Here is a 24,849-nt window from a genome sequence, read left to right on the forward strand (position 1 = left end):
AAAGGTCTGGGACAGCAAAAGGGAAACACCCCTGCACCAGGCTACCTCCATGAACAGAGACTGAAGCAGACTGCTAGACTTATTTAGAGATGAGGGTCCAAAAATTGCCCTATCCATGTTCCTTGAGTCTGTCACGATAAGACAGCGTGTATTCCTTAAATGTTAACAAACAGATGGGCACAGGTACCGTATTTCTGCGGCGGCACAAACTCAGGTTAAGCTAGACAGAAGCCACTTCAATGAAAATATTTGTTACGGTCTTTCAATCATTAAAATGTTGTACTATTGTTGCAATAGGTCAAAATAGTTTGCTTTTGAGCATATTAAGTTTTGTCTTGGATCAGAGCAGCCTTTTCCCCTCCTGTCAGAGAATATCCACATTTTCAACTGTGGCTGTACTCATAGTTACTACTTCTGGCTCCGGAAAGTTTCCAATGTCCTAAAAAAGCATATATAGCTGCTGGAGTCATGCAATTACTGGGCTGAGATCAGCAACAAGAACTCACCCCAGGGAGTGGAATTAAGCACTTTTATAATGTGTTCGAAAGGAACATGGAATATTTCACCAGTGACAGGCACTCCAGAAAAAAATAGCAAAACACAAACAATAGTTCATGCAAAAAAGAGCCATTAAATTGTGCCAAATGGATGCTTGAATATGTGGCTTGAATAAATATGATTCCCTTGGTAAAGAGTATTTGACCTCGCTTTTATTCCTAACAGTTTATTGGAATAATTTTCAATGTATCTCATATTCTGTTTGTGCTCAATTATCTTTTCCACAGCATGCTGAAGGTATTCAAATTTTAAATATCAGTGTCCCAGACTGTTGACTCATATCCAGCTTCTCGTCCACTGTAACCCTTAGGTCCTTTTCTGCAGAATTGCTGCCTAGCCATTCGGTCCCTAGTCTGTAGCAGTGCATGGGAGTCTTCCATCCTAAGTGCAGGACTCTGCACTTGTCCTTGTTGAACCTCATCAGATTTCCTTTGGCCCAATCCTCTCATTTGTCTAGGTCCCTCTGTATCTTATCTCTACCCTATCTACCACTCCTCCCAGTTTAGTATCATCTGCAGACTTGCTGAGGCTGCAATCCACGCTATCCTCCAGATCATTGATGAAGATACTGAACAAAACTGGCCCCAGGACTGACCCTTGGGGCACTCCGCTTGATACCGGCTGCCAACTAGACATGGAGCCATTGATCACTACCTTCTCTCCTACAGCAACCTGGAAAGAGCAAGGAGGAGGTGGGCTGGGAGTAGGGGCTGGCAGATTGTAGCATTCTCAGTGCAGTACCAGCGAAGGCAGTTCAGGAAGGAAGGGACTGGTGAGTCTCCAACTCCTAAGAGTGCTCCTCCCACCATTAAAGTACAGAACAGAATTGAGCGCTCCATAACTTCATTGACTGGTTTTTGAGGCAGAATCGAGGTAGTCCCAGAGTCTGAGTGCAGAGCTCCACCCCACATCAGGAGCAGTCCAGCGACCTAATGGGGGAAACTGGGGCAGAAGGAGAGAGGAGCTTGGCAAATCAATGGCTTCTAGGAGCAGCCTGCAACTGAGGAGGAAAGGGGGAGCATAGGTGTCTGTGAATCAGTAAGAAGGGTGAAATGGGGAGCCTGTAACCTGGTGAATGGAGCTGGGGTAGGGAAACAGCAGCGGGAGGCACAGCAGAGGAGCTATTGAGGGAGGGGACTGGATTTATGTATTGGTGGAAGGGGAAGAGCCCCCAGATATTTCAGTTGTTCTTTTTTCTAATTTGGGAGACAAAAAATGGTTGTTGGCGGGAGGGAGGTTGAGGGCAAGGAGACCAGGTATGTAATTGCTCTCCCCAGTACCAACACTTATTTTGAGCACCAGTCAGCCATGAGCACTAGTAAAAATCTTCCTGGCACTGAGCTCTGTTGAATTGTGGAAGAGTTTCCCACAGGAAATGGTGGGACCTCATCTGGGACATTTAAAACCAGACTGAACAATCAGCTAGAAAATGTAGTATAGGTAACAATAATGCTCTAAAAAAGGAGTGGAGTGAATAAACCACAGGTCTGTTCAATCCCTAATTTCTAAGATTTGCCAAATGTAATTTTGTTTCTTAATTTAATTGGTCTGTATTGTAAAATCGGTGTGTTACACTGTCACCTTAATCAGCTCTGCATCAAACCTTGTTTTAATCTCTGAAAGACAAAAGCATTCCTGTCTAATGCCTCTGCTTATAGACACACAAGGCTTTTATGCAAATGCCAAGAACAATATACATGACAATGTGATGTATAGAAAATAAAAGCTGAACCCACAGGACAGTAGCTGCCGCAGCAAACACAGCACACTTCAGCTCTCTTTGCTCCCTACCCCACCCTCGCCTCTGTCCAAAATGTTAAACTTCTTATGTAAACTGGTGTCAGATTTGACTCCTTTCTGTTCTTCTCCCCTCACATCCAGGCCATCAAATCCCATCATTTCTTTCTTTATAACATCTCTAAATTTTGTCCTTCCCTCTCCATTCCTGCAACTGTTGTGTGGTCATTTCTTGCCTCAGCTAAAGTAACTCCTCTACTCTAAAAAGAAAAGGAGTACTTGTGGCACCTTAGAGACTAACCAATTTATTTGAGCATGAGCTTTCGTGAGCTACAGCTCACTTCACGAAAGCTCATGCTCAAATAAATTGGTTAGTCTCTAAGGTGCCACAAGTACTCCTTTTCTTTTTGCGAATACAGACTAACACGGCTGTTCCTCTGAAACCTGTCCTCTACTCTAGCCTCCTCCTTCTTTCTCACCAAGTTCACTACCAGTCCATCCAATATACTGCACTGAAAATCTTTGCTCCTACCCCTTTGGACCATAGCATTCCCCTACTCTTCTCACTTCTGCATCCTCTCCTATGTTAATCCTATTTTTCCTTCAAATCACTCCTTAAGACTCGCTTGTGCTGTAATGACTACAGAATAACACGTGGAGAATAGCTAGTTTGCACAAAAACACTCATAATACTGTTCCCCCATTTTCCTTCCCTGACACCCAACCCACTGCCTTGTTTCACCATCTGTTTTGTCTCATTATTAATCTTGATTGTAAGCTCTTTGGGGATATTTTTACAGGTATTACAGAACCTAACACAAAAGGGCCTCTGATTGAGGTTTCCATATGCTAGGTCCTACTGCAGTAGAAATAATACATAAAAACCAAGGGTCAACCTTTGTAAAGCTTTTTGCAGCTCTGTTGCTGCTTTTCTCTGCTGTTGTCTTTTCTCTAGTGTATTTCTACTCATCATCTCATTCACGCTGTCCTAGCCTCCTCCCTAATATCACCCTTTGTGTCCTTCTCCCATTTTCACCTTCATGCCTTTTTCCGTGTTGTCTTTATGCTTGCAACAGTCACACTTTTTATATGTAGCAAACAACTACCTTGATGGATTTGGAACTGCTCTGTAATGATTTATTAATACTGTCTATTGACCTGGTTGAGATGTTCTCTGTGTGACTGTATTGGCTTAACACAAGAGGAGACTGTGTGTCTAAAAAACAGTCAGGAAGGGACAGAATGGAATAAGGAATAAGCCACCTCCTTGCAAACACTTGAGAATTGTAAAAAGGGACAATGTCAGGACTATTAGCTTTGAAGATTTTGCTTCCTATCCAGCTGTTCAGGGAAAACAGACTAAGACACACTACAGTGGGAGCATCTGAAGGAGTTGAGCCTGCCTAGCTGTCCTCAAGGGATGATAAGACAGACATGCAGTAGACTGTTTGTTTTTAATGCTTTTTGTCTAAAATTCTTTGTTTGTATTGTTTAAAATAAACAATACTTTGTTTTTAAGAAGGCTGTCTGAACAATGTATACACCGTTGATCACAGACTCCCAAAAGGAAGAACCACAGGGTACTCTAACACCAGGCCCATCTGATAGTGGGAGAATTTTGGAATTCCACACCAGAAGCAGTAAAAGCTTGTAGCCTGGCACCTGGGGGGGTGCCTCAGAGACCAGAAAGAGGACAGAAGCAGCTAGATATGTAACTGTGACACTGACCTCTCCTTGTTCAGTTCCCTCATGAAAATACAATTCTACTAAAATATCCCTTTCCAAGAGGGAATGGTCACAAAGGATTTGGAACACATTAGTAATGCAGAAGCTCTATAAATGTAGAGAGAACAGATACACTGGGCCATATTCTGCTCTGCTACACCAGTCTAATCCCAAGAGTGTCTTCACTGACTCTGGGATTACAATGGATTTACATTGGCATAACTAAGCAGAATTTGGTCCATTTGACTATCTAGCCACATAGGTCTCTCTTCATAACTATGCCAGTTAGCTAAAATGCAAGAATGGGCATTGTCTGTTAATTTTAAGAGCTCTATTGAGAAACAGGCTGACATTCTGTCATGTACATTTTAAAACATGACACTGGACATGAAGTCTAATCCAACCTCCACTCATTTTTCAGGAAGAGAGATAATATTTTTAGACTCATCATCATAGTCCATCACATGTCATTATAATCTTTCTGTGTGACTTTGTGGTATTCAGCATACAGCCATTTTGCATTAACTAGCATGATTGCAAAGTGCATCAACTATTCTGCTCTAGAGAACACTGATTACGCTTCCAGGGTATTAGAAACAAATACCTTTAATAGATTTATACATATTCTATTACAACCTTTCAGTCCCAATTTTTGTTTTTGTTTTTGATCATCTCTCAGTTTCCACACTAATAGGGCAATCACTGGTCTTGAAGTTATTTTGAGACTAAGAAGATCCAGTAAGGTTCAGAAAGCATAGACACAAAGCTCCCTTACATTTGCACTGTCTGATTGTAGATGTTTTAAAGACTCCACCTGCAAATTGCATTTCCAGTGCCTGTTGGTGTGGCTGAAGGAAAATCATGTCAGTAATGTTTGGATCCGATAATTTCTGTGAATTTTATAATTAGTCAATTTAAAATTTCAGTACTCTGGATTTTTTTAAATGTCCCTTCACAAATGTTGTTCCAATCTACAAGTTCTTGCTCCCAGTGAATATGAGTCTTAAAAGTAAAATAGTGTCTCATACATATAGCAATGATCAGTCCCTTATTTCCAGATTTCCAAGGAATTAAATTTCTACCACCATCTTCTAAAAATAGATTTAAAGACTCCATAGGAAGCTGCAAGCCACAGCAAAAATCTGTTTTATTTAGGCTAATCTTAAACCTAATTAATTCAAAAGATCCTCAGCTGGTAGAACTAAAGTAGCTGTGCGATAGTCAGTGGAGCTAGGCCATTTGACACTATGTCTTAAAGGTCACGAAATGTGTGGATGCTTTTGTCCATTCCAAAAGGCCTTACGCAACTGGTACACTTCCATAAGAGTGAGATTTAGACCACGGGCCACTTATATAAACCAATTCCATTATAAAAATCCACAATAAAGGCACTCAAACACGCTTACTTCTGCCCCGTAACCCCCAACACAATGACTAGGCAATTATGATTGATATATATCAGTGTTTGTGTTCCCAAATTAGATTAAAGACAAATTAGAATTTGTCACATTTTTTTCCTTATGGCTCTACTACAGGCATAGTTATTTGCATGTCTTGCCTGTTAAGATTTTTTGATTCTTTCAAGTTTATTCTTGACTGAATTTCTTGGGTTTATAAAATAAATATGTTTTATCCTAAATTACTGATGTATACTCTCAACGTGAACTCCATCTTAATGTAGTTTTTTGTCTGGGAATTTCCTTTTTCAATTTTTAAACTTCTCATATATTAACAGTAAACGAGGAACTGAAAGAGAATGTAACCATGTGATATTTCTAAAGATTTGAAGAAACATATATCAACCTTACATTTTATTTTAAATTTTTGGGTCAGGTTCACTGGTATGCTGTGGCTCCTTTACACTGTTCTGGAGCACAAAACAGCCCAAGCAAACTTGTTAAACTACATTTACAGCTCCTTTGTATTGTCAGAGCAGCACAAACCAGCTAGAGTCTATACCCCAGTGACCCCCTCCTGCCTGCCCTCCACATTCCTCTGTCCATACACCCCAAATTTCTGACCTCCACATTCTCATGTACACACATGCCAAATTTCCTTCCTTCCACGGTCCCTGAGTACACATGTATGTACACATTCCAGTTTCCCCTTTCTCCTTCTTTGTTGAGTAAATCTGGCACAAGTAGGTTTTTTTTAAAGAAATTTTTAGGATTAAGGGTAATTTTTTGCCATTGCTCTTCATGACTAAATTTCTCCTTCAACAGTGGCTGGCACATAAAATCTTCTCCTTCAAAGAAATTCATCAAGAACTGTCCTCTTTCAAAATGGCATTGTTCTCAGTGGGACTGAAGTCACAAACAACCCCACTGTTAAGACAACTGTCTCAAAATGACTGTCATCTCCCCTTATTCTCAGTGGGACTTAGATGCATGCTGCCCTTAGCAAAGATGGCCACTATCTCCCAAAGATTCCAAAGGGTGTGAAGCCTCAAAGATGGCAGCCTGCAAGAAGTAAGTGAAGAGCCAGTGGCCATCTTTACTAAGGGTAGCATGCGGTCTAAGTGCTATGTGATAACAGCTACACATTAATACTTTCAAAGGCCCGTTAATTCCAAATTATACCAAACAGATAAGTCTCCTATATATTTTTAAAATTTCTTATGTAAGTGACCTCAGGGGGGTCAGGGTGAGTAGGAGTACTGGGGTTCCACTTATTAGGCTATGACTACTGCCCCAAATTGCCTTAATCCAGCCCTGGAAACGCTGCATACTTATTCCACTGGAGAATTACCACTGAATATTTTAAGGAAAGATTTAACTGAGGAGAGGGCAGCTTTTTGCATGTAAAAATAGGGAGGTCTAAGTGTAGGGCAATATGGTGGTGAAATCACATTGAAAGAAATAAAGTCTGGGACCAGGAGTGAGAATACATTCCTCCTGCAACTGCATGTAGATGGACAACAAGACAGTAAACAAAATTGAGAGGAACATGTTCCCTCTCAATCTCTTCCAGGTGTCATCTATCAAGGGCTACATGGAAAGATGCACAAAAACAATAAAAGGGAAAAGAAATAAAAAGGTGATTAATTGGGTGGCTTGGGAAAAGCACAGAAAGAAGGGAAAAGATTGAGAGAATGAAAGGTATTGCCAGATTGCGTCAACTTTTTTTTGCCGAATTTGGCAAGTGTTGGAGGAGGGGCATGGAAACTGGAGATGGAGTTTCTATTGGTTACTGGCACATTAGTAAGTAAGCATGGTATTTGTCAAGGCCTGTGGCCGATCTGAAAGACGAGAGACTGAGGGAAGTCAATATAGTCCTTAATTTTCTCCAAAGATGCTCAGAGCCATTGAGAGCAGGGGATGAAAGAGAAAGGTGTGAGGATTAAGCCAGCGTTGGAATTGGTGAGTCAGACATAACAAAGGGAGAAAGTACTGAAGTAATCAAGTGTGGAAGAGAGGGTGAAGTTGGAGGTAGGCACCAACCAATGGAGGTGAGGGAAAGAAGAAAAAGACTGAGAGTTGCAGTGAAATTAGAGATGTTGTTGGACTGGAGAGCATGGAAGGGTCACTTCATGCCTCTAAGAACATATCGAACATTTTAAAAGTAAATTGTTTAAAAAATACATTTTCATTTCATCATAGTAAATACAATTTAAACATTTTTCCCCCATCCAGATGGTGAGAAAGCTGTTTTGAAAAATCACCTTGATCAAAATCCACAAGCACAGTGGAGCACAACAGAGCCCTCCAGAACAAGCAAAGATCCTATAGAAGACATCAACTCTCCAGAACAGTAAGTAGCATATTGCTGAGAACAGGCTAGTGGTAAATGCAGAGAGGCACTGAGAACATGTTTTTAACCGGAGAGTTAAATTTTGGCCATGTTTTACCATGTTGATCTATATACAAATTACACAAAAATTGTTAAACATTATTTAGAGCACACAAAATTGAGAAAATAACAGTTTTTGAGTTTGCCTGTGGCAACCTTAATGTAGGCCAATTGTTCATATGGATTTTGATACTCTTTAATGTCAATCACTTACACATTTAATGTCAATATTTGCAGAACTTTCCACTAATTTGGGGTGCCTCAGTGATTGTGCCCAACTTGGGACACCTAGGGCCTGATTTTTCAGAACACTCCATATGTTCAAAGCACTTTATAAGCAGTAACTAACCCGCACAACTCCTGCTCCCCCCAACTAAATTTCCCTCAAATACTACCTTTCCACTAAACATTTCCGTTTCGACGAAATAGCATTTTTCAATGGAAAAAAGTTTTGTAGAAAATATTTTTAGCAGCATTATCATCAATTATGCAGACAGCCGAACTAGTAGTTATAAAAGATGTGAACTACTGCATTCACCCCAAACCATTGTTAACACTGAATCCTAATAATGTCTGCTTAAATTTCAGTATTGGTAGCTATTTCACTGCTGATGACTTAAGCAGAAATATCCACCTAATGTGACTATCCTGCATTCCTCAACCATTGCCCATGCCTCGTGTAATGCCAGAATTCCCCCAAATCTTCTGCCTAGCTGCCCAAATCTCCAGCTTTCATCTTTTTACAGAAAGGTTGTGTGGTTCTTTGCCTTGTTCCAGTAGCCAGGGTTGGCAGTGCAGACCCACAGAGCATTGGCATACCTTATACAAACTGGCTGGTCAGGCCTAATGTTCTTGGTTTGGAATCAGAGTTTTCCTTCTCCTAGGTGCACTGCCTACTGCAGCTGACAAGCTCCACCTGCCTGGTAGAGGCAGAGAGAGGTTAAGTGACTTGCCCAAGGTCACCCAGCAGCCTCGTGGCAGAGTCAGGGATAGAACCCGGGTCTCATTGCTGTACCCTGCGCACTGGACCACATTGGCTCCCTTAAGGCTGTATGTTGCTTATACAAAAAACTGGATCATATTGAAAATTGTAAGGGCAGAGTAAATATGTTTAATATAAAATAAATTGAATCTAGTATCAACATAAATAAAACAACAGATTTTGAGTTGATCGTAATATTTGTTTTAACGTGCAATTAAACGGCCTCCTTTTTAAAAAAAAAATTTACCTGAAGCTGCTGCAGAGTTTCCAGTCTGACGTGCTGGAGTCATTCAGAAACCAGGGGACTCTGTCATAGAATTTAGGTCTAGATTTCTACAGAGATCACAGGTCTTTGACAGGTGGGCAGATCCTTGCCCTTTTGTAAATCCCCTTTGCACTGCTGCAATGGAGATGCAAAATTTCCTTAAGGAAGCAGATGAGGTTTCCATGTGATAGGGAGTGGACCTGGCCAGCAGAACGGTTCCTTGGGAGCCTCTATCCACCAGCATAAGTTAGAGCAGCCCAGTTCAGCCTCCAGTAGCCCCCAAGATTGGGAGCTAAGGGGGACAGAAAGGTAGCAGCAAGACACCACTGTGTCCCACAGTTATGCCAGGCATTTGCCTGGCTCACTACAGGATTTGACGTAGCATATATAGTTTCTGTTGTCAAAAGTGCACGTGCATTGGTGTATAAAGTTATTGGAGAGATTTGTGGATCAGACTGTGCATATAGCAATACTTTATGTAACTTATGTTATATGATGCCAGCTGTGACTGAATCCACAGAAACATGGATTTTACTATACCTGTAGTGCCCTGATGCAGGAAAATCCACAGGGACTGAATTGCCAATGCATTTTGTTGTTGGAAAAATATACCAAGAAAATATTTGGTCAATTCACAAAAGCAAGGCCCACATTAAAAGAGGATGCATGCACAGTTTGGTGAGATTGAGCAGTCTCCCTTAATGTATGGATATTAGGTGCCTTTTCTATTTCAACCCCATTTACAAGACATGCTGTAGTGTGCATAGATTAATACACAACTGATTAACGCAGTACTGTTATATTAAAGATAGAGTTATAGCATGAAAAGATATCCAAACACAAATATTCCAGCACTCCTAATGCATATTAAGCACAAAAGAAATCACCATTTTGTTGGATACAGCAGCCTTCCTTCAGGCTAATGATAGGTGAGGGGAAAATGAGGTTCCACGAAGGTAATAGTCTTGAATCTTCATTGCCTTGCATTTTATACAGTCATTTATACCTATACAAAGCACTTTATTAAGTGCTTCTAAATCAAAATGGTAGCATTCTACATGTACTTTGCACAGATATAACAAGCTCCACCCTTTGCTTGCAGCTGCTGTCACCTTACAAACCATGTGTGTCAAGAGGTGAAGGCACATGCTACACTTGTGAGTTAGCCAACACCATGGCTGATACTACAGACCTCCAGAGGTGAAAAGGAGTCTCTCTAGCTTAAGTTAAAGAGCAGGCTCTGAAGCTGAGCTGTAGCAGACACACATCCTCTGCAGATCGTACACAGAGGGCTACGTGTAACACACACTGACCAGCCACATCCCTTTTCCACATGCTGGGGAATGCACAGATGGGGTGGCACAGAGCCTTGAGCTCTTTGCCATATGGGAATTTCCCTGTGCAAATTCACTGGTTTCCAGAAGCTATGGGGCACTACAGCAGCTAGAATGGAGGCAAGGAACTGGTCTAAAATTTCTCTCTGTTTTCCCTTTCCAAACTCACGCACTGTGCTGTCTGAAGGGTCTTTTATTTTCATTTTTAAATAAATGTTTGTGTTAGTGATTCTGTATCACTATATTGCACCCATTTTAGGGAGATGCTATTATTTATTTGTACTTGTAAAACAGGTTTTGCTAACTAGGTTTCATACCACTGAGTGTGTACCTATAGGGAGAACCAGGACACTTTTTAGCCTCTGGGATTAGGGATCTACAATTTTTTATTTACCTTTTAAGAAGAGACCATTTCTTACCTAACCTTTGTGCTCTCCACAAATAGAATTGCACTTCTAATGTGTCCATGCTCACTTTTCCAGCGTGAGTTGTGGAGTATGTGTCTTTAAGGTTGTTAACACTCGGTAATTTGGTCAAAAGGAATTGAAGGTTGAAATAGTTAGGGTTGCTCTGAACCACTTGTTGGTGAAGCAGTTTAATAATTCACAGCTTTAGCGGCACCCAGTAAAGTTCAGCAAATAGACCTCAGGAATGTGTGCCTAGAATAATTAACTCCAGAGAACTATATTTCCTCTTCATACAAATATAAGAGACAGTATGACCATTTACTTTGGAAAATGTCAACTCATTCTTTCTGTACTAACCAAAAATCAATTCACTTCCTTTTATTATCAGCATACAACACTTACAGCTCTTCAAGTTCTGAAGCTTTGCAATGTAAAAAGGGGAGTTTTAGTTTAAATTGCCTCTCAGCATTACCAATATATTTGAATAATTAAAAATCTGACCCTTCATCATAAAGCTGAATACTAACTGAAGGTATTAATTGAATACAAGTTGTAGGCATGTATGAAACTGATCACTGCAGAAAGTTCTTCCACTTCAAACTCATGAGTGCTGTTTAGATTAGGTCACTTTCAATCAGAATATTCAAACTGTATTTTTCATGAGTTACTAGGAGTTAAGTCAGTGTTTCTAGAGGAAAGCTTATCTCTATGAACACCGCTTTAGATCATTGATCTGACTAGTCGTTCATTTACATAGGACTGGAAGGGCATAGGCCAGACTCCAGTCCCTTGCAGTCACAGGTAACCATGTCATATAATCCTGTTCATAAATGTACCAAGTTCCATCTTAAAGCTACTTAGGTTGTTTGTCCCCATAAGTCCTACCAAAGGAGATATCAGGCTAACCAGCCTGTAGTTACCTGGGTCCATCCCATTTTAATTCCCTTTTTAAATATTGGCACAGCATTTGCATTTTTCCCCAGTCCTCTGGAACTTCCCCAGGGTCCCAAGAACCAACATTAATGGTTCAGAGAGCACCTCATCCAGTTCTTTTAATAATCTTGGGTGCAAGTTAAACATTTTAAAATCTGCTGGACTGGGTAACAGTTGTTGATTAACACCCACTCACTCTAGTTACTGATGGAAAAGTATTTCATCATCACTGTAAGATGTGAATACCTCACCCTTTCAAATACAGAACAGAAATATTTATTGAAGTAGTAACTGAAATCCGTGCTGTCACACCAATTTAATTCATAAAGTCATGGGGGATGGGAGAAGCCACAAATGACTAAGAACTTAATCTGTTGCTAACATACCATGAGTCCTCGTGATGTTTGAACCTGGTGATACTCTAAACAAAAAAAGCTCCAAACCAGTGCTTGTAGCTCTGTCCACCACTTCACATTGACTTAAATATTCTAGTCTTCAGAGTGATGTTTGGAGTTATTAGTATGTGTGTGCTGGTTGTGTTGATTTGTGTTGGAGCGAGGGAAGGTTTGTGCTAGGAGATTTGTGTTAATTTGTGCAGTTGATGAGGGTTGTGTGATGCTGTGAGATGCTATGTGCATTTGGGGTTATTGTGTGTGTGGGTTGTGTGGTGTGGATGGCAAATGAGGGATGTGTGCTGCCGTAAGGGGTTGTGGGAGTTTGGGGTTATGGCGGCTGGTGGGGGGGTGGGGGGAGTTGTGCTGTTTTGTGCATGGTTTTGAAGAACAGTGGCAACTGGTCACACAGGTGGGGCAGTTCAGCCACGTAATCCCCCATCTGTGCAGTCTCCTTTACACAACTTATGAGACTGCTGCACGCAAATTACCTGTAGAGCAAGGGAAATGATTGGCTGAGTTACCTCCAATATCACAATGGTTTGGTGGACTCTTGGCATGTCACAGTTAGATGTCGTACTGTAGCTATTCAGGGGACACCATCATAGGGCCTAATCACATCAGCCACAGTATCAGAGGCTCGTTCACCTGCACATCTACCAATGTGATATATGCCATCATGTGCCAGCAATGCCCCTCTGCCATGTACATTGGTCAAACCGGTCAGTCTCTACTTAAAAGAATAAATGGACACAAATCAGACGTCAAGAATTATAGCATTCAAAAACCAGTCAGAGAACACTTCAATCTCTTTGGTCACTCGATTCCAGACCTAAAAGTGGCAATTCTTCAACAAAAAAACCTCAAAAACAGACTCCAACGAGAGACTGCTGAATTGGAATTAATTTGCAACCTGGATATAATTAACTTAGGCTTGAATAAAGACTGGGAGTGGATGGGTCATTACACAAAGTAAAACTATTTCCCCATGTTTATTTCCCCCCCACACACACACACACTGTTCCTCACACGTTCTTGTCAACTGCTGGAAATAGCCCACCTTGATTATCACTACAAAAGGTCCCCCCCGCCCCCGCCCCGCTCTCCTGCTGGTAATAGCTCACCTTACTTGATCACTCTTGTTACAGTGTGTATGGTAACACCCATTGTTTCATGTTCTCTGTGTATAAAATCTCCCCACTGTATTTTCCACTGCATGCATCCGATGAAGTGAGCTGTAGGTCACGAAAGCTTATGCTCAAATAAATTTGTTAGTCTCTAATGTGCCACAAGTACTCCTGTTCTTTCTACTCTGTACTATAATTCTTAAAGTCAAAATAGCTGAGAACTTAAAAATTGGATGGGAACAGACTGTGAAACCCACTGGTGATTCAACCTGGTAATAGTATGAACATACAGAGATCTCAGCCATGCTTGTAGCTGTTTCCATTGGTTCACAATGACTCAGACATTCTAGGCGTCAGCGTGACACACAGAATAAGAATCCTGGAATATTTTTATATAGATGCTTTTCCTTCCCCACATCATGATTGATAGTTTTACCATCCTTATCTAGTATTGGACCTACACTAGTGCTAAGATTTCACTTGTTCCTGATCAATTTAAACAATCTGTTTCCATACAGAAGTGAAAAACCACCGATGTTCCATTCCCCATACCAGGGGCGCCTGAACAGGGAGGCTGGGGGAGCCAGAGCTATGTCCTCCCACTTTTTACTGGCCATAAGGGCAAGCAACGGGGGAGGGGGCAGAGAGGAGCGATTGGGGGGGGCAGGGTCTTGGGGGGAAGAGGTGGTGTGGGAGCGGGAGTGCGGGGGCAGGGCCTCGGGGGATGATGTGGCACAGGGGGCAGGGCCACGGTTTGGGCACCTGTGGGCCCCCCACACACACTTTTAGGGTGTTTCCATCACTCCTGCCCGGTACAGTGCCCTGACCTGTAGCTGCTCTGTTTGCCAAACTCCAGTTGACTTCAGTTTGAATTGTACTCCTGAAGCAGCTTACATTATCGTCCATCTTGGCTATCTTTAGCAAAGACAGGGATTTGCAATATAATCTATAGATAATAAAATACTAAACTCTCCTACACCAATACCTGGTTAGCCATACATTTTCAGAATGTCCACTAATTTTGGAATCTCAATTTTTATGTAGCCATCTTGAGACACCTCATGAGCAGTCGTCATTTCAGGCTATGGCCACAAGATGTAGGTAGGGAAAAGCAATGCATGTTGAATACAATTCCATACAGATTAACTGACTATAGAAGTTAAACTTTCACCTTCTCTTTAGACATTTTACCCCCTGCTCTTGCAAACTATGAGCTAGATATTTTTTTAAGACAGAGTTTTTGCATAAACTGTTATGTTTATTCCAATCCTCTTACCAGAGGCTACCCCTCTGGAAACAAAGTTTTCAAGTTAAAGTAAATTTTAAGTACAGTTAAAGCAAAATAGCCACCCACTGCAACCAACCTTGATGTAGTCAGCATGCTTTGACTATGGCATGGCTGACATTTAAATGGGTGAAAAATCCCATTCAGTCTATTATGCAACTGAATTCTCTTGGCGTAGCTTCAAATAGCTCTTTAAAGAACAGTTTGTAATCGTCAAAGTAAGCAGTTTCACTGGTGGGAAAATAAGCTTTGGCAATTCTCTGTTTGACCCTGGCACCATAAACACAATTAAAAAGTACAACATCAAACTAATAAGGATTCAGCACGTGGAAGCAGCAAACATGCTACCTATACAAACGGGCATGATTCAATTGATACCACCAAAATAGTGTGACAGAGTAGCAGAGTAACAATAAGTGGATTTAATTTAATCCACTAGATGTAATGCCGTCAGTAGCATGATAAACAGTGTTAGTGTGTATTTCACCAAACATTTAAAACATTTAAAGGAAATCAGCAGAGCCCTGAAATGTAAAGTTGAGTCTATCTGTCCATGATGTTGCAGTTTGCAATCACTTACACCCCCTATGTTTGTCCGATGTATTGCAGCATAGTAATGCAGAATCTGAATAAAGCCAACAATTTTAAGTTCTCCATAGTAACTAATTTTTGGTTCATGAGCAGAGCAATGGGTGACTAGTAATCTATCTCCATTTGAGAGCATAATGTACAAACAATAAATACAGATCTATTAGAATAAGAAAGATCATCAACAAGCAAGCATTCAGGCATACATTTTTTTCTAACGACTTGTCCACTTGGGAAGGCTATAGGGAGCGAATGAGAAGTGCTATAGTTGTACTGTTATAATCCCCCATGTAGACACTCATATTCTGGTATAACGGTGCTTTTTTCCAGTTTAGTTTATGTCGCTTTGCAATCGGTTTAAGCTAAAACAAAAAAAAAAGCACTCTTAGTTTGGACCAAGAATGTCCACATCGGACTTATACCAATATAACTATAGCAGTTTAGCAATACCAGAATAATTATACCAGTATAAGTGGGAAAATCTCCCATGTAAACAAGCCCTAATTAAATTCTGGTTCTTGTGAAAGGTGCTAAATTGACAGCCCTGGAAATTGAAGACCTCAGTTTATCCACAGTACAGAAAGAGCACAGGCAGAGACATGGGAGGTGGCTGAAACTTCACCTGGGGGAGGCGAGCTCCTTGTCCTGCCTCTTCCGCCCACAGCCCTGCCCACAACTCCACCCCTGCTCTGCCCCAGGCCCCGCCCCCACCCATAGCTGACTCGCCACTCACCTCTTCACCCCCCAGAGACCGCCCCCCCCCGGTCACCTCCTCACCCCCTACCCCCGACCAGACCCTTTTCCCATCTGCCACTAGAGCCCCTTCTGCAGCTGGTTCACTGCTTACCTCCTCACCCTGCTGCTGCCCCCCCCACGCCCGGTGACACTCTCTCCCCATTTCACCTTAAAGCACAAATAACGTTCCCCAAGGGAACTGAACAAGCAACAGGTATAGCTCAGTTACCAGATAGATTCTTCTCTGCGTGGTAGGGAATTCAGTGTATGCTGTATAGAGAAAGATGAAAAGCCAGGCTACCTGCACCAACCTGAAACGCAATCTCTCCTTTTGAAAAAGTGCTTGTCATTGACAGCCTGCATGAAGGCAGTAATTTAATCACCTTTCTTACACAGAATTCCCTGCCAGACTCATTTACTTAAATTGGGTTTGAATAAAACGACTAGATCAAAAAAATAAACTCACTGGCTATGTCAGCTCCTCCTTGAGCCAGGTTAGCAGTTACTTCTTCTGGGTACAGAGAATAACTGAAGGGTCCTCAATCGGAAACAGTTTTTAACCCCAATAACACATTTTCCTACAATATAAAAGCCAGCTGGATGGGGCCAAAAGCTTCCTGGGCATTGACAAATGCCCGTTACATGGCTTCATTACCACTTTAATTGCTCTTTAACAGTTTCAGTGATCTGCTACTAGGTCTCTGGAAGGCTTTTTCACTTGTGTAAAGTTACTCAGGGATCCCCTCCTCATGCCTCCTGTCTGCCACTGACTCCCCGCCCGCATTCACACACACACCCATGCCCCACGGGGAGCGGGGTGGGGGGGTGAGGAGAGATACAGCCAGCAACTGCCGGGCCCTCCAAGGGTGGAAGGAGATGAGATAGAGGAGAGGAGGAAGATTCACCCCCAGGAAGCAGCAGCAAACAAGTGGGAGCCTTGGGAAAGAGGTGGGAGTGGGGCACCACCGCCCAGGAGTCAGGTGGCAGAGACGGTTGTGCTAGGGGAGGCAACGCCTCCCCTTGCCTATTATATCCGCCAGCCATGCACAGAGATAATAGAGGTTTCCACAAAGCAGTCTGTTGGTATGCCTCGACTCTGTTCTGGAAGGACCTCCTCCTTCCGGGAGGAGAGATTAGTTCAAACTCCATGTCCTCACTCTTCCGCATCTCTCTTTAGACTAGCACTTATGATGGTGGGATCTTGTGATGTGAAAACCAGCCCACTAGGAAAACTGAGTGCCTAAAGTTAAGCTCCAAATAGACATTTAGGCATAAGTGATTTTTTTTCATGAGGGCTGAGCCGCCACAGCTCCCATTGGCTTCATTGGGCTTTGAGGGATGCTCAGCCTGTCCCTGGATTGGACCCAAACTGCAAAGGTAGACAAACTCTACAAAAAGATGCAAAGTTACCCATGGGTTCCTTCCACACCTCCATACGCACTTATTTGCTTTAGATGGATTTGCAAAACTGACTTCTTTAATTCTAATGTTTTTGAGCTAAAAATACACATAGATTGGAACTCATTCATTCAGTTTCTGTTCTGTCTAGTTATCCAGCACTCAGAATGGTTGTAAATCAGCCTGTGAGTGTGCTCTGTTAGCTAGTTCATCCTCATTGCAAGCTAAAGGTTTTTTCCAAACATCAGCAGTCTAACGTTTAATCTCAAAATAGCTGGGAATTTTAAACAGTTGCGGTGAACTTGAAACAAGCCATTAGATTCTCTTGTCTTGTCTAGTCTAGTCTGTCAAAAAAAACTCCCAAAAGGGACATTGGTAACAGCCGTGGTATATCTCAACAGCAGCAAATGTAATGTTCTTGGCATTAACCCCCTCTGTAATAGCAGAAGTCAGAGAAAACATTCTCACAGAAACCTGCAGAGACATCAAGCATTTGATATATTCAATTTTCCTCTTCTGCTAACGTCTCTTTTTCCCTCTCTCTGCAGTATCCAACGCCGATTGTCTTTACAACTGCCCATTCTTCACCATGCCTACCTGCCATCCATAGGCGGAGTTGACGCTAGCTGCGCCAGTCCGTGTGTAAGCCCCAGTGCCAGTCCTCGGCACAGGCATGTGCCGCCATCTTTTCGAGTGATGGTTTCTGGCCTGTAGAAATGGGGGATCAGAGCTTCCTGAACTGCTTTTACGTACTCAGTGACTGGACTGAACATCAGACGTAGAACTCTGCTATAAACATACTATTTGCTCTTACCACACGGAGGAACTAGTGCTAAGGCCATCATCATGGGAGTACCAGTGTAACTCATGTGGAAAGGCGAGAGCAAGAGATACCTGGAGTTTGATCTGTAGCCTTATTCATGGATCTTTTATTTCTTCACAAAGAAGTCGTTGAAAATATTTCTTCCCAAATTTCTACTGGAGGCTGGGAAATACGAATCTTGCAAAAAATGAGACTATTAAAAAAAAACCCACTCAACTGTCACTGTTACATGGCTGCTGAAAACATGGAACTATATGCTGTCCATGTAAGAAAAATAAAATGATAGCGCTATAACATTTATTGAAATAGATACACTTCATTTTACAAAAGTTGTGTTAAATTGTTGGAAGCATTCTGCACTGGTTAGTCTTGCTTGTTTTCATTTCAGAGAGGATTTTCAGTGGGAAAGGGGGATTTTGAGAAATGATTCCTGAAGTGTGATTGAGACTCTGTGTTTCTAATAGCAGGGTCCCCCTGTAACTAAAAACTCTACACAGGGCAGAAGCAGAGGTTGTAGCAACAGCCCTGAGGCATTACCACCTACAGAGCTGCTGTTCCAAGTCAGAGCTCTTTACAGTTCTCCAGGGATTAGATGTGGTGATTGCCAGGTTCCCATGCTGACCATAAGGGACTTATTTTGACAGAGTTTCTGCCTCTCTTTCAAAATAAACACAACCAACCGTAATATACAAAGCCGGCAGAAAAAGTCCTCGGGCTGCTAACTCAATAAGCTGAGGATGGATGGGTAGTAAAGTCTTAATGTCACAGGATGGATTGATTTTCACAGTTTGTTTGAATTATGCCACACATAATTACAATCATACTAATTTAGTAGACGGGGTGGGTGGGGGGAACAGGGCACAGCACTTTGCGGCTGCAGGCAATTTCTGCAGAGTACATAGACAATAATATACACTACCTTTGCTTGGTACCTGTATGTGTGACAGTTGTAACTGGTAATAGGTGGTATAAACCAAGTTTGACCATAGAATATTTGGTTTGACTATGATAAATAAAGGTGTGGAAAAAGCATGAATTTTAATCTCTCTGTTGATCGGGGCTGATCGCATTTCATATTTGAGCTCATACCTTAGCTCTACTCCCCTAAGCAAAGTTATTCTAAGGTTGTTGTAAGAGGTTCTAGCTGAACCAATCTTAGCGACATTCTCACAAACTGTAAGGAAGGCCTGATCCCAGTCTATCCTCCAGTATATTGGCAATGTGATGTATCACGGCCTTGTCAGTTGTTAAGACCCGTGATTTTCTTAAACGAAATAAAAATATTGTCTTGCTAAAAATAGCAGTGGTGCCCCAGAATGCACTTGGTGTCTTTAACCAATGCCTGCCCACCTCACACATTCTGAAGTGACTATTCCACAAACACTCCCAGATCAGCGATGACTTTAACGAGCTGCTTTCAGTAGCTGCACAGTGGAAGAGGCTTATTAACAGAGGGACTTAATTGCCGCTTTGACAAACAAGCAAAAATCTTCACCACGTAGCCAAAATAACCATAAATATAAATCTTCCAATGGGAGCATCACAAAATATTTCACTTGGCACATACAGTAAGAGAGATTATGGAGGTACCTGTAGCTTTTAGAACAAAAACATGTAAGTATAACACAGGTAAAATAGAATTCATTACTCTGTTTAAGCATTGATGTTGTCACTCAATGTGTGTTGACAGTATTCTCTTGCTTTATTGATTTAATCAGGGCCTGGTTTATTTTAAAAGGAATCTGTTAATTTGTAAAAGAGAAAAGGACAAAACTGTATATAATGTATACACAAACATTGCTGTAGAAATATTAATCCAACATAGCAGGAAAAACTCAAAAGTATTGGCCTGATGGAGGTGAGTGTGTGTGTGTCTGTAACTTTGTGAATACTGACTGTGTGCCGTTTATTAGGTTTAAACCATGCAGTACATTCTTTGTCTCAATGATACTGTAGTTTCTCCCATGACATTTTTTTAATTTCCTGCAGCATAACAAGACCCACCAAGTGAATATAGCTATTTAATGTTTCTGTTCTTTTATACTGCAGCAAAACAGTACTGTAAATTTATGAAGAGGCTGTGCCCCAATGGCATTTTCCAATGATGTTAGTGCACAAATGCTTTAAACTAGACTGGGACTGCCAGAAGAAAATGTAAATGAAAAATTTCTTGTATACCCTTATACTGCATGAGATCAATTTTTAAAAAAATTGTTGCAAATCTGTTTTTATGAATAAAATATAGAAAATCTAACTTTGTGTAGCTTGATGAGTCCATCTCGCAAGGAGCAGCAAACCAAACTGTGGAGAAGGAGGGATCACAACACTTATATTGTTATAATTATATCTTTGTAATAACACAGAAAAGTAAAAATGCACGCTAATAGTCTGATTGAGTGCATATGTACCAAGATGCAGTAGACCTGCTTGCTTTAGCCCTGGTTATGACTATGCATGAATTTTAGAACCTTGTCTATACCCCTCTCACAAACCTTTCTTTGGAATAGCCACCAAAGAGACTAGAGACTGTGAGGCACCAATTTAACAAATGTTCTAAACATTTACCTCTGTAACCCCCAAGGAGTTTATCTGGGTTCCTGGGGCTCGGTATGCATGAAACGCAAGGGGAAGCACTGTCCCTGGGAGGAAGGGGGACCAAGGACAGACTCAGAGTCTGCTAGGCAACCGAGAAGGAGAGAGGAATGTCACTGTTAGAGCCAAGGAGGCTGGCAGGGCACCTGCTCAGAAGAGGGGCCATGGCTGAGAGAAAGAAGGGGGTAGAGTCAAATGACTGACAAGGGAAAGCCTAGAAAGAAGAGCTAACCTGACTAACACTAAGTGAGATGCCATCCCCTGGGAGCCCTGGAGGGGGGGAAAGCCATTTTGGAGCAGTCTGGAGCCAGCCACAGAAAGGGCAGGACTGACTGTGGGAAGCTGGTGAGTCCCAGGCCGGCATGCAGGGTCCCTCTGAGAATTGGCCTCTGGGAACCTGGAAGCAGGATCCCTCAGCTCGGCCCTTTCCCTCTTCAAAGTGACTAGGGGTGCCAACTGCCTAATTTCTGAAAACCAGACACTACAGTAGAAGCGCTGGAACCTCCCCACACCCTGGCTTCACCTCTTCCCCGCAAGGCCCCAGCCCTGCTTCACCTTTTCCTACAACTAGAAGGTAAGCAAACCTACCTATGTAATAAAATTGTGGCAATTTCTGCTTCAGTGAACAAGCTGGTTTTAAGGAGAATCTGTCGTGGTTTCATGAAAGCATGTGCTAAACCTCTCTGCCCCCTCTTGCACAGGCAATAGGGTTCATGTTCGAAATTGGGTTCTTCTGTTGGCTGGACTACCCCATATGTTTTCAGGGAGCATAGTAAGCCAGGTCAGGGGGTGGGGGGGCAGGGAGTAACCAAGAGAGCATATTTATATGGAAATGGGGAGACTCTTCAAGCCAGTGCACTGAGTGATTTATAAACCAAGATGATAAGAGCCTGAGATCAGCAAAAAAAAAAGGTTTCCCAGCAAATACCATTCTGATTGAACTTGGGTCCTATAGACCAAATGGTAAAAAAAGAACGAGCACAGAAAGGGGTAAAGCATTCTGGTTAAGTGGGAACTCCGTGTAGAATACAGCCAAAGCACTGCTGCTATGAGAAACTCCGGCAGGTAATACTTCAAATCTCATACAAAAATTTACTGCACAATCCAGATTTAATTAGGAAGCAGAATGTGGGAAACCTATGTCTTTGCGTTCACTACTGAAAAAAACACTCTGACCTGACGGGGGGGTTACCATATTTCTGGTTCCCAAATAGAGGACACTGCCGAAGGATGAAGGAGTCGGGGGGAGGAACAGTTGTGGGTGTAGGAGGGGGTACCTGTGGTGGGGATACTCACTGGAGGTGGTGGGGGCAGTGTCATGATAGGAGGGCAGCTGGCCAAGGCCAGGACTCAGTGACAGCCGTCAGTCAACGCCTCCCTGGGCTGGGAGCTGGGGCCTGGATAGGAGCTGTGGCTTGCGGGGGAATGGACCAATCAGCTGCAGATGCGGGGGGCGGGGCAATCGGGACTCTTTCTGAGCTCCAGTTTGTCTGCTCTACAAAACACCCGGTCATTTCCTGTTATTTAAAGAATCCACCCAGACAGAGGAAGGAAGCTTGAAAAAGAGGCTATGGCTGGGAAAACCCAGATGTAAGGTAACCCTACCAGAGGGGAGATGCAGGAAAACCTATAGAGCTGTAGTTTACTGAGGTTTGTTAACATGTATTCACAGCTGCTGCATAAAATAGTTCCAGTAAAGTGGACACCATTCCAAATTTGGCACTGAGTTCATAGACATTCGATTAAAAAACTGGCATTTCTTGCAAAATGCTCAACAATATGCTCAAAGTTGGGAAAGAGATTTCCCCCCCACACACACACATACACCCCTTCACTTTTACATTTAAAAGATAGTGTCCCCATTTCCCAGTATTTTATAATCAAAGCAGCTTGGGAATCAACTGTGATTATTTTGTGCCATGTAACGTTCTATGTAGCATTTGTTCATCACAGTAAAACATATTTTGTCCTAACAATCAATCACCTCCCGCAAGTGTTTGACTATTAGGCTTTTTATACCAAGGTAGCTCTTGTCCTGCAGGCAGACACCCCCACGCACACACACACATACTTAACCTCTACAAATCTTCATCAGCGTCAGTGGGATTTCCTGCAGGAGTTGGGGCTTGCACACATGGATCGAACTGCAGGATGGGGGCTTTAGTTTTTTTATTCTGTAACTGAGACCTGACGACCCCTGACTTGTTTAATCCCTCGCTACCTGAGAAAACTGACAAATTCATTCTTTAGTTTAAATGTCGTGATTTGAACTCAGTTCAGTTCAGTTCAGCTTCTTCCATTTACTGACTGCCTTTTCCATCTGTTGAGATTCTAAATACTCATATTTATTATTTCATTACCATCATATAAAGTGCACATGGCCTCCTAAGAATATCAGAATTCGGCTGTGGCACCAATAGACTTCCTTTGAAAACTAAGAGCTTTGAGAACAACAGAAGGGGATAGGACTACATTGATAAAAGAAAAAGATCCCTCTTAACCAGGGGCCTAAGGGTTGCAGCACAATTGCCTCGGCTTTGACAGCTTAACAACTAGTCAGTCCCACTTGCAGAACCCAGAGAAATGCTGCCCCCCAAAAACAGGATTAATGGATTAGACAGAAAGAGGCTTGGCAGCTCAGTGTCCACAAAGGATGAAGTTGTTACTGATGATGTAAAATTTGAAGTATGCCATTCAGCTGCGTCAGTTCATCTTGAAATGGATGGGCATGCAGCTGCAGAGCCCAGGAGCAATAATTGCAAAGATAGGAAGCAGCAGAAGGGCACGCGCAGGACAAGCGACCCAGGATAGTGGCCTGGAAGACACTACAGGGATGAAGGAGCAATTCCAGTGTGTTGCACCAGCACCAGTTCCCCATTTGTGATTCTGTAAGGAAACTAATACTGAGTCAAATTTACTTAAAGGCAAGGGGCACAGCTGAGTCTACAGTCCATACTGCAAGGTGGCAGTCCCCAATAGAGTCCGCCAATAGAGTCCCCAAAGGGGGCACCACCGGCTGGGCTGTGAGATGAGACAGGGAGCTAGGCATGCAATGATTCAGCACACCCAAACAGCTTCCAGGTCCAGGACTCACATGGCGTGACTGCCAGAATGTGACACTGCCTCCTTGCGGCCAGTGGTGGCCGGTGCCCAAAATACACCCTGCAGTGAGGCTGCAGGTAACACCCTGCTGCACCCCGGCACCTTCTGGCAAATTACATTTTCAAACTGGGAAACTAGGCAAGATGCCGCTTGGAACTGTACTGGTGGGAATAAGACATGTTGGAGAGGAAGCAGGAGGAACAAGAGCTGCCTTCTCCCACCCCTTTTCTGGCTGAAAGACAGGGACACTATATAGTGAAGGCCAGGCCAGGAGCAAACTGATTATCCCTGTTAGCCCTTCACTGTTCACCCCCCAGGCCCAACCTCCTCACCCCCCAACATACACATCACCAGTTCACCTATAGCCTCATTCACCATTTGACACCATTCTCTCCTGTTCGAAACCCAACCCCTCTCCCTCAACCTTCCCAAGGCCTCTGAGCACCCATCAATCCCACTTGCTCATAAACTGCCCCTCCACCCCCCCACGCACACACGCACAAGCCCTGAGCCCCAGGCTGAGAACCCTGTCTCTTCCTACTTAGCCTGTACACACAGCTCAGAGCCACTCTGGAGCTCTAGATGCCTTTCCCATCCAAAGCCAATATCAGCCTCCCCTCCCCACAGAGCGAACGAGAGCGCTCAGAAAGCCCATCCCCAGGCTCAGAAAACGTCCTTCTCCTTCCTCACCCCCACCCCCGCCAAGCTCAGCACCCTCCCTTAACCCTCAGGACAAAAATCTCTACTAATTGTTGTTGGATCTAGAGAAACAGAAGGGAAAGACTGTGGGTGCAAGGAGCAGGAACTGTGCACGTGTCTGTCGGCTGCTGAGCTGTCATAAATATAAAGGGAAGGGTAAACCCCTTTGAAATCCCTCCTGGCCAGGGGAAAGCTCCTCTCACCTGTAAAGGGTTAAGAAGCTAAAGGTAACCTCGCTGGCACCTGACCAAAATGACCAATGAGGAGACAAGATATTTTCAAAAGCCTTGACATGTGGTGTCAGAAGTGGGGTTCCTCCCCCACTCTGAACTCTAGGGTACAGATGTGGGGACCTGCATGAAAAACCTCCTAAGCTTA

The 24,849-nt window shown here is 42.8% G+C and overlaps 1 protein-coding gene across 3 annotated transcripts in view; it reads left to right on the plus strand.

The window, feature by feature from the left end:
- GABBR2 (gamma-aminobutyric acid type B receptor subunit 2) overlaps window positions 1-20,332 on the plus strand; it is an 854,643-nt gene extending 834,311 nt beyond the window's left edge. For all 3 annotated transcript variants that reach the window (XM_048839469.2, XM_048839471.2, XM_048839470.2), the window contains 2 exons: window positions 7,653-7,770; window positions 17,804-20,332. In XM_048839469.2, the coding sequence (XP_048695426.1) occupies window positions 7,653-7,770; window positions 17,804-17,969 (284 nt within the window). In that variant the 3' untranslated portion in view covers window positions 17,970-20,332. The remainder of the gene's footprint in view (window positions 1-7,652; window positions 7,771-17,803) is intronic.
- The last annotated feature ends 4,517 nt before the right edge of the window (window positions 20,333-24,849 follow it).

The sequence above is a fragment of the Caretta caretta genome, chromosome 2, assembly GCF_965140235.1.
Source record: "Caretta caretta isolate rCarCar2 chromosome 2, rCarCar1.hap1, whole genome shotgun sequence".
Taxonomy (NCBI): Eukaryota; Metazoa; Chordata; order Testudines; family Cheloniidae; genus Caretta; species Caretta caretta.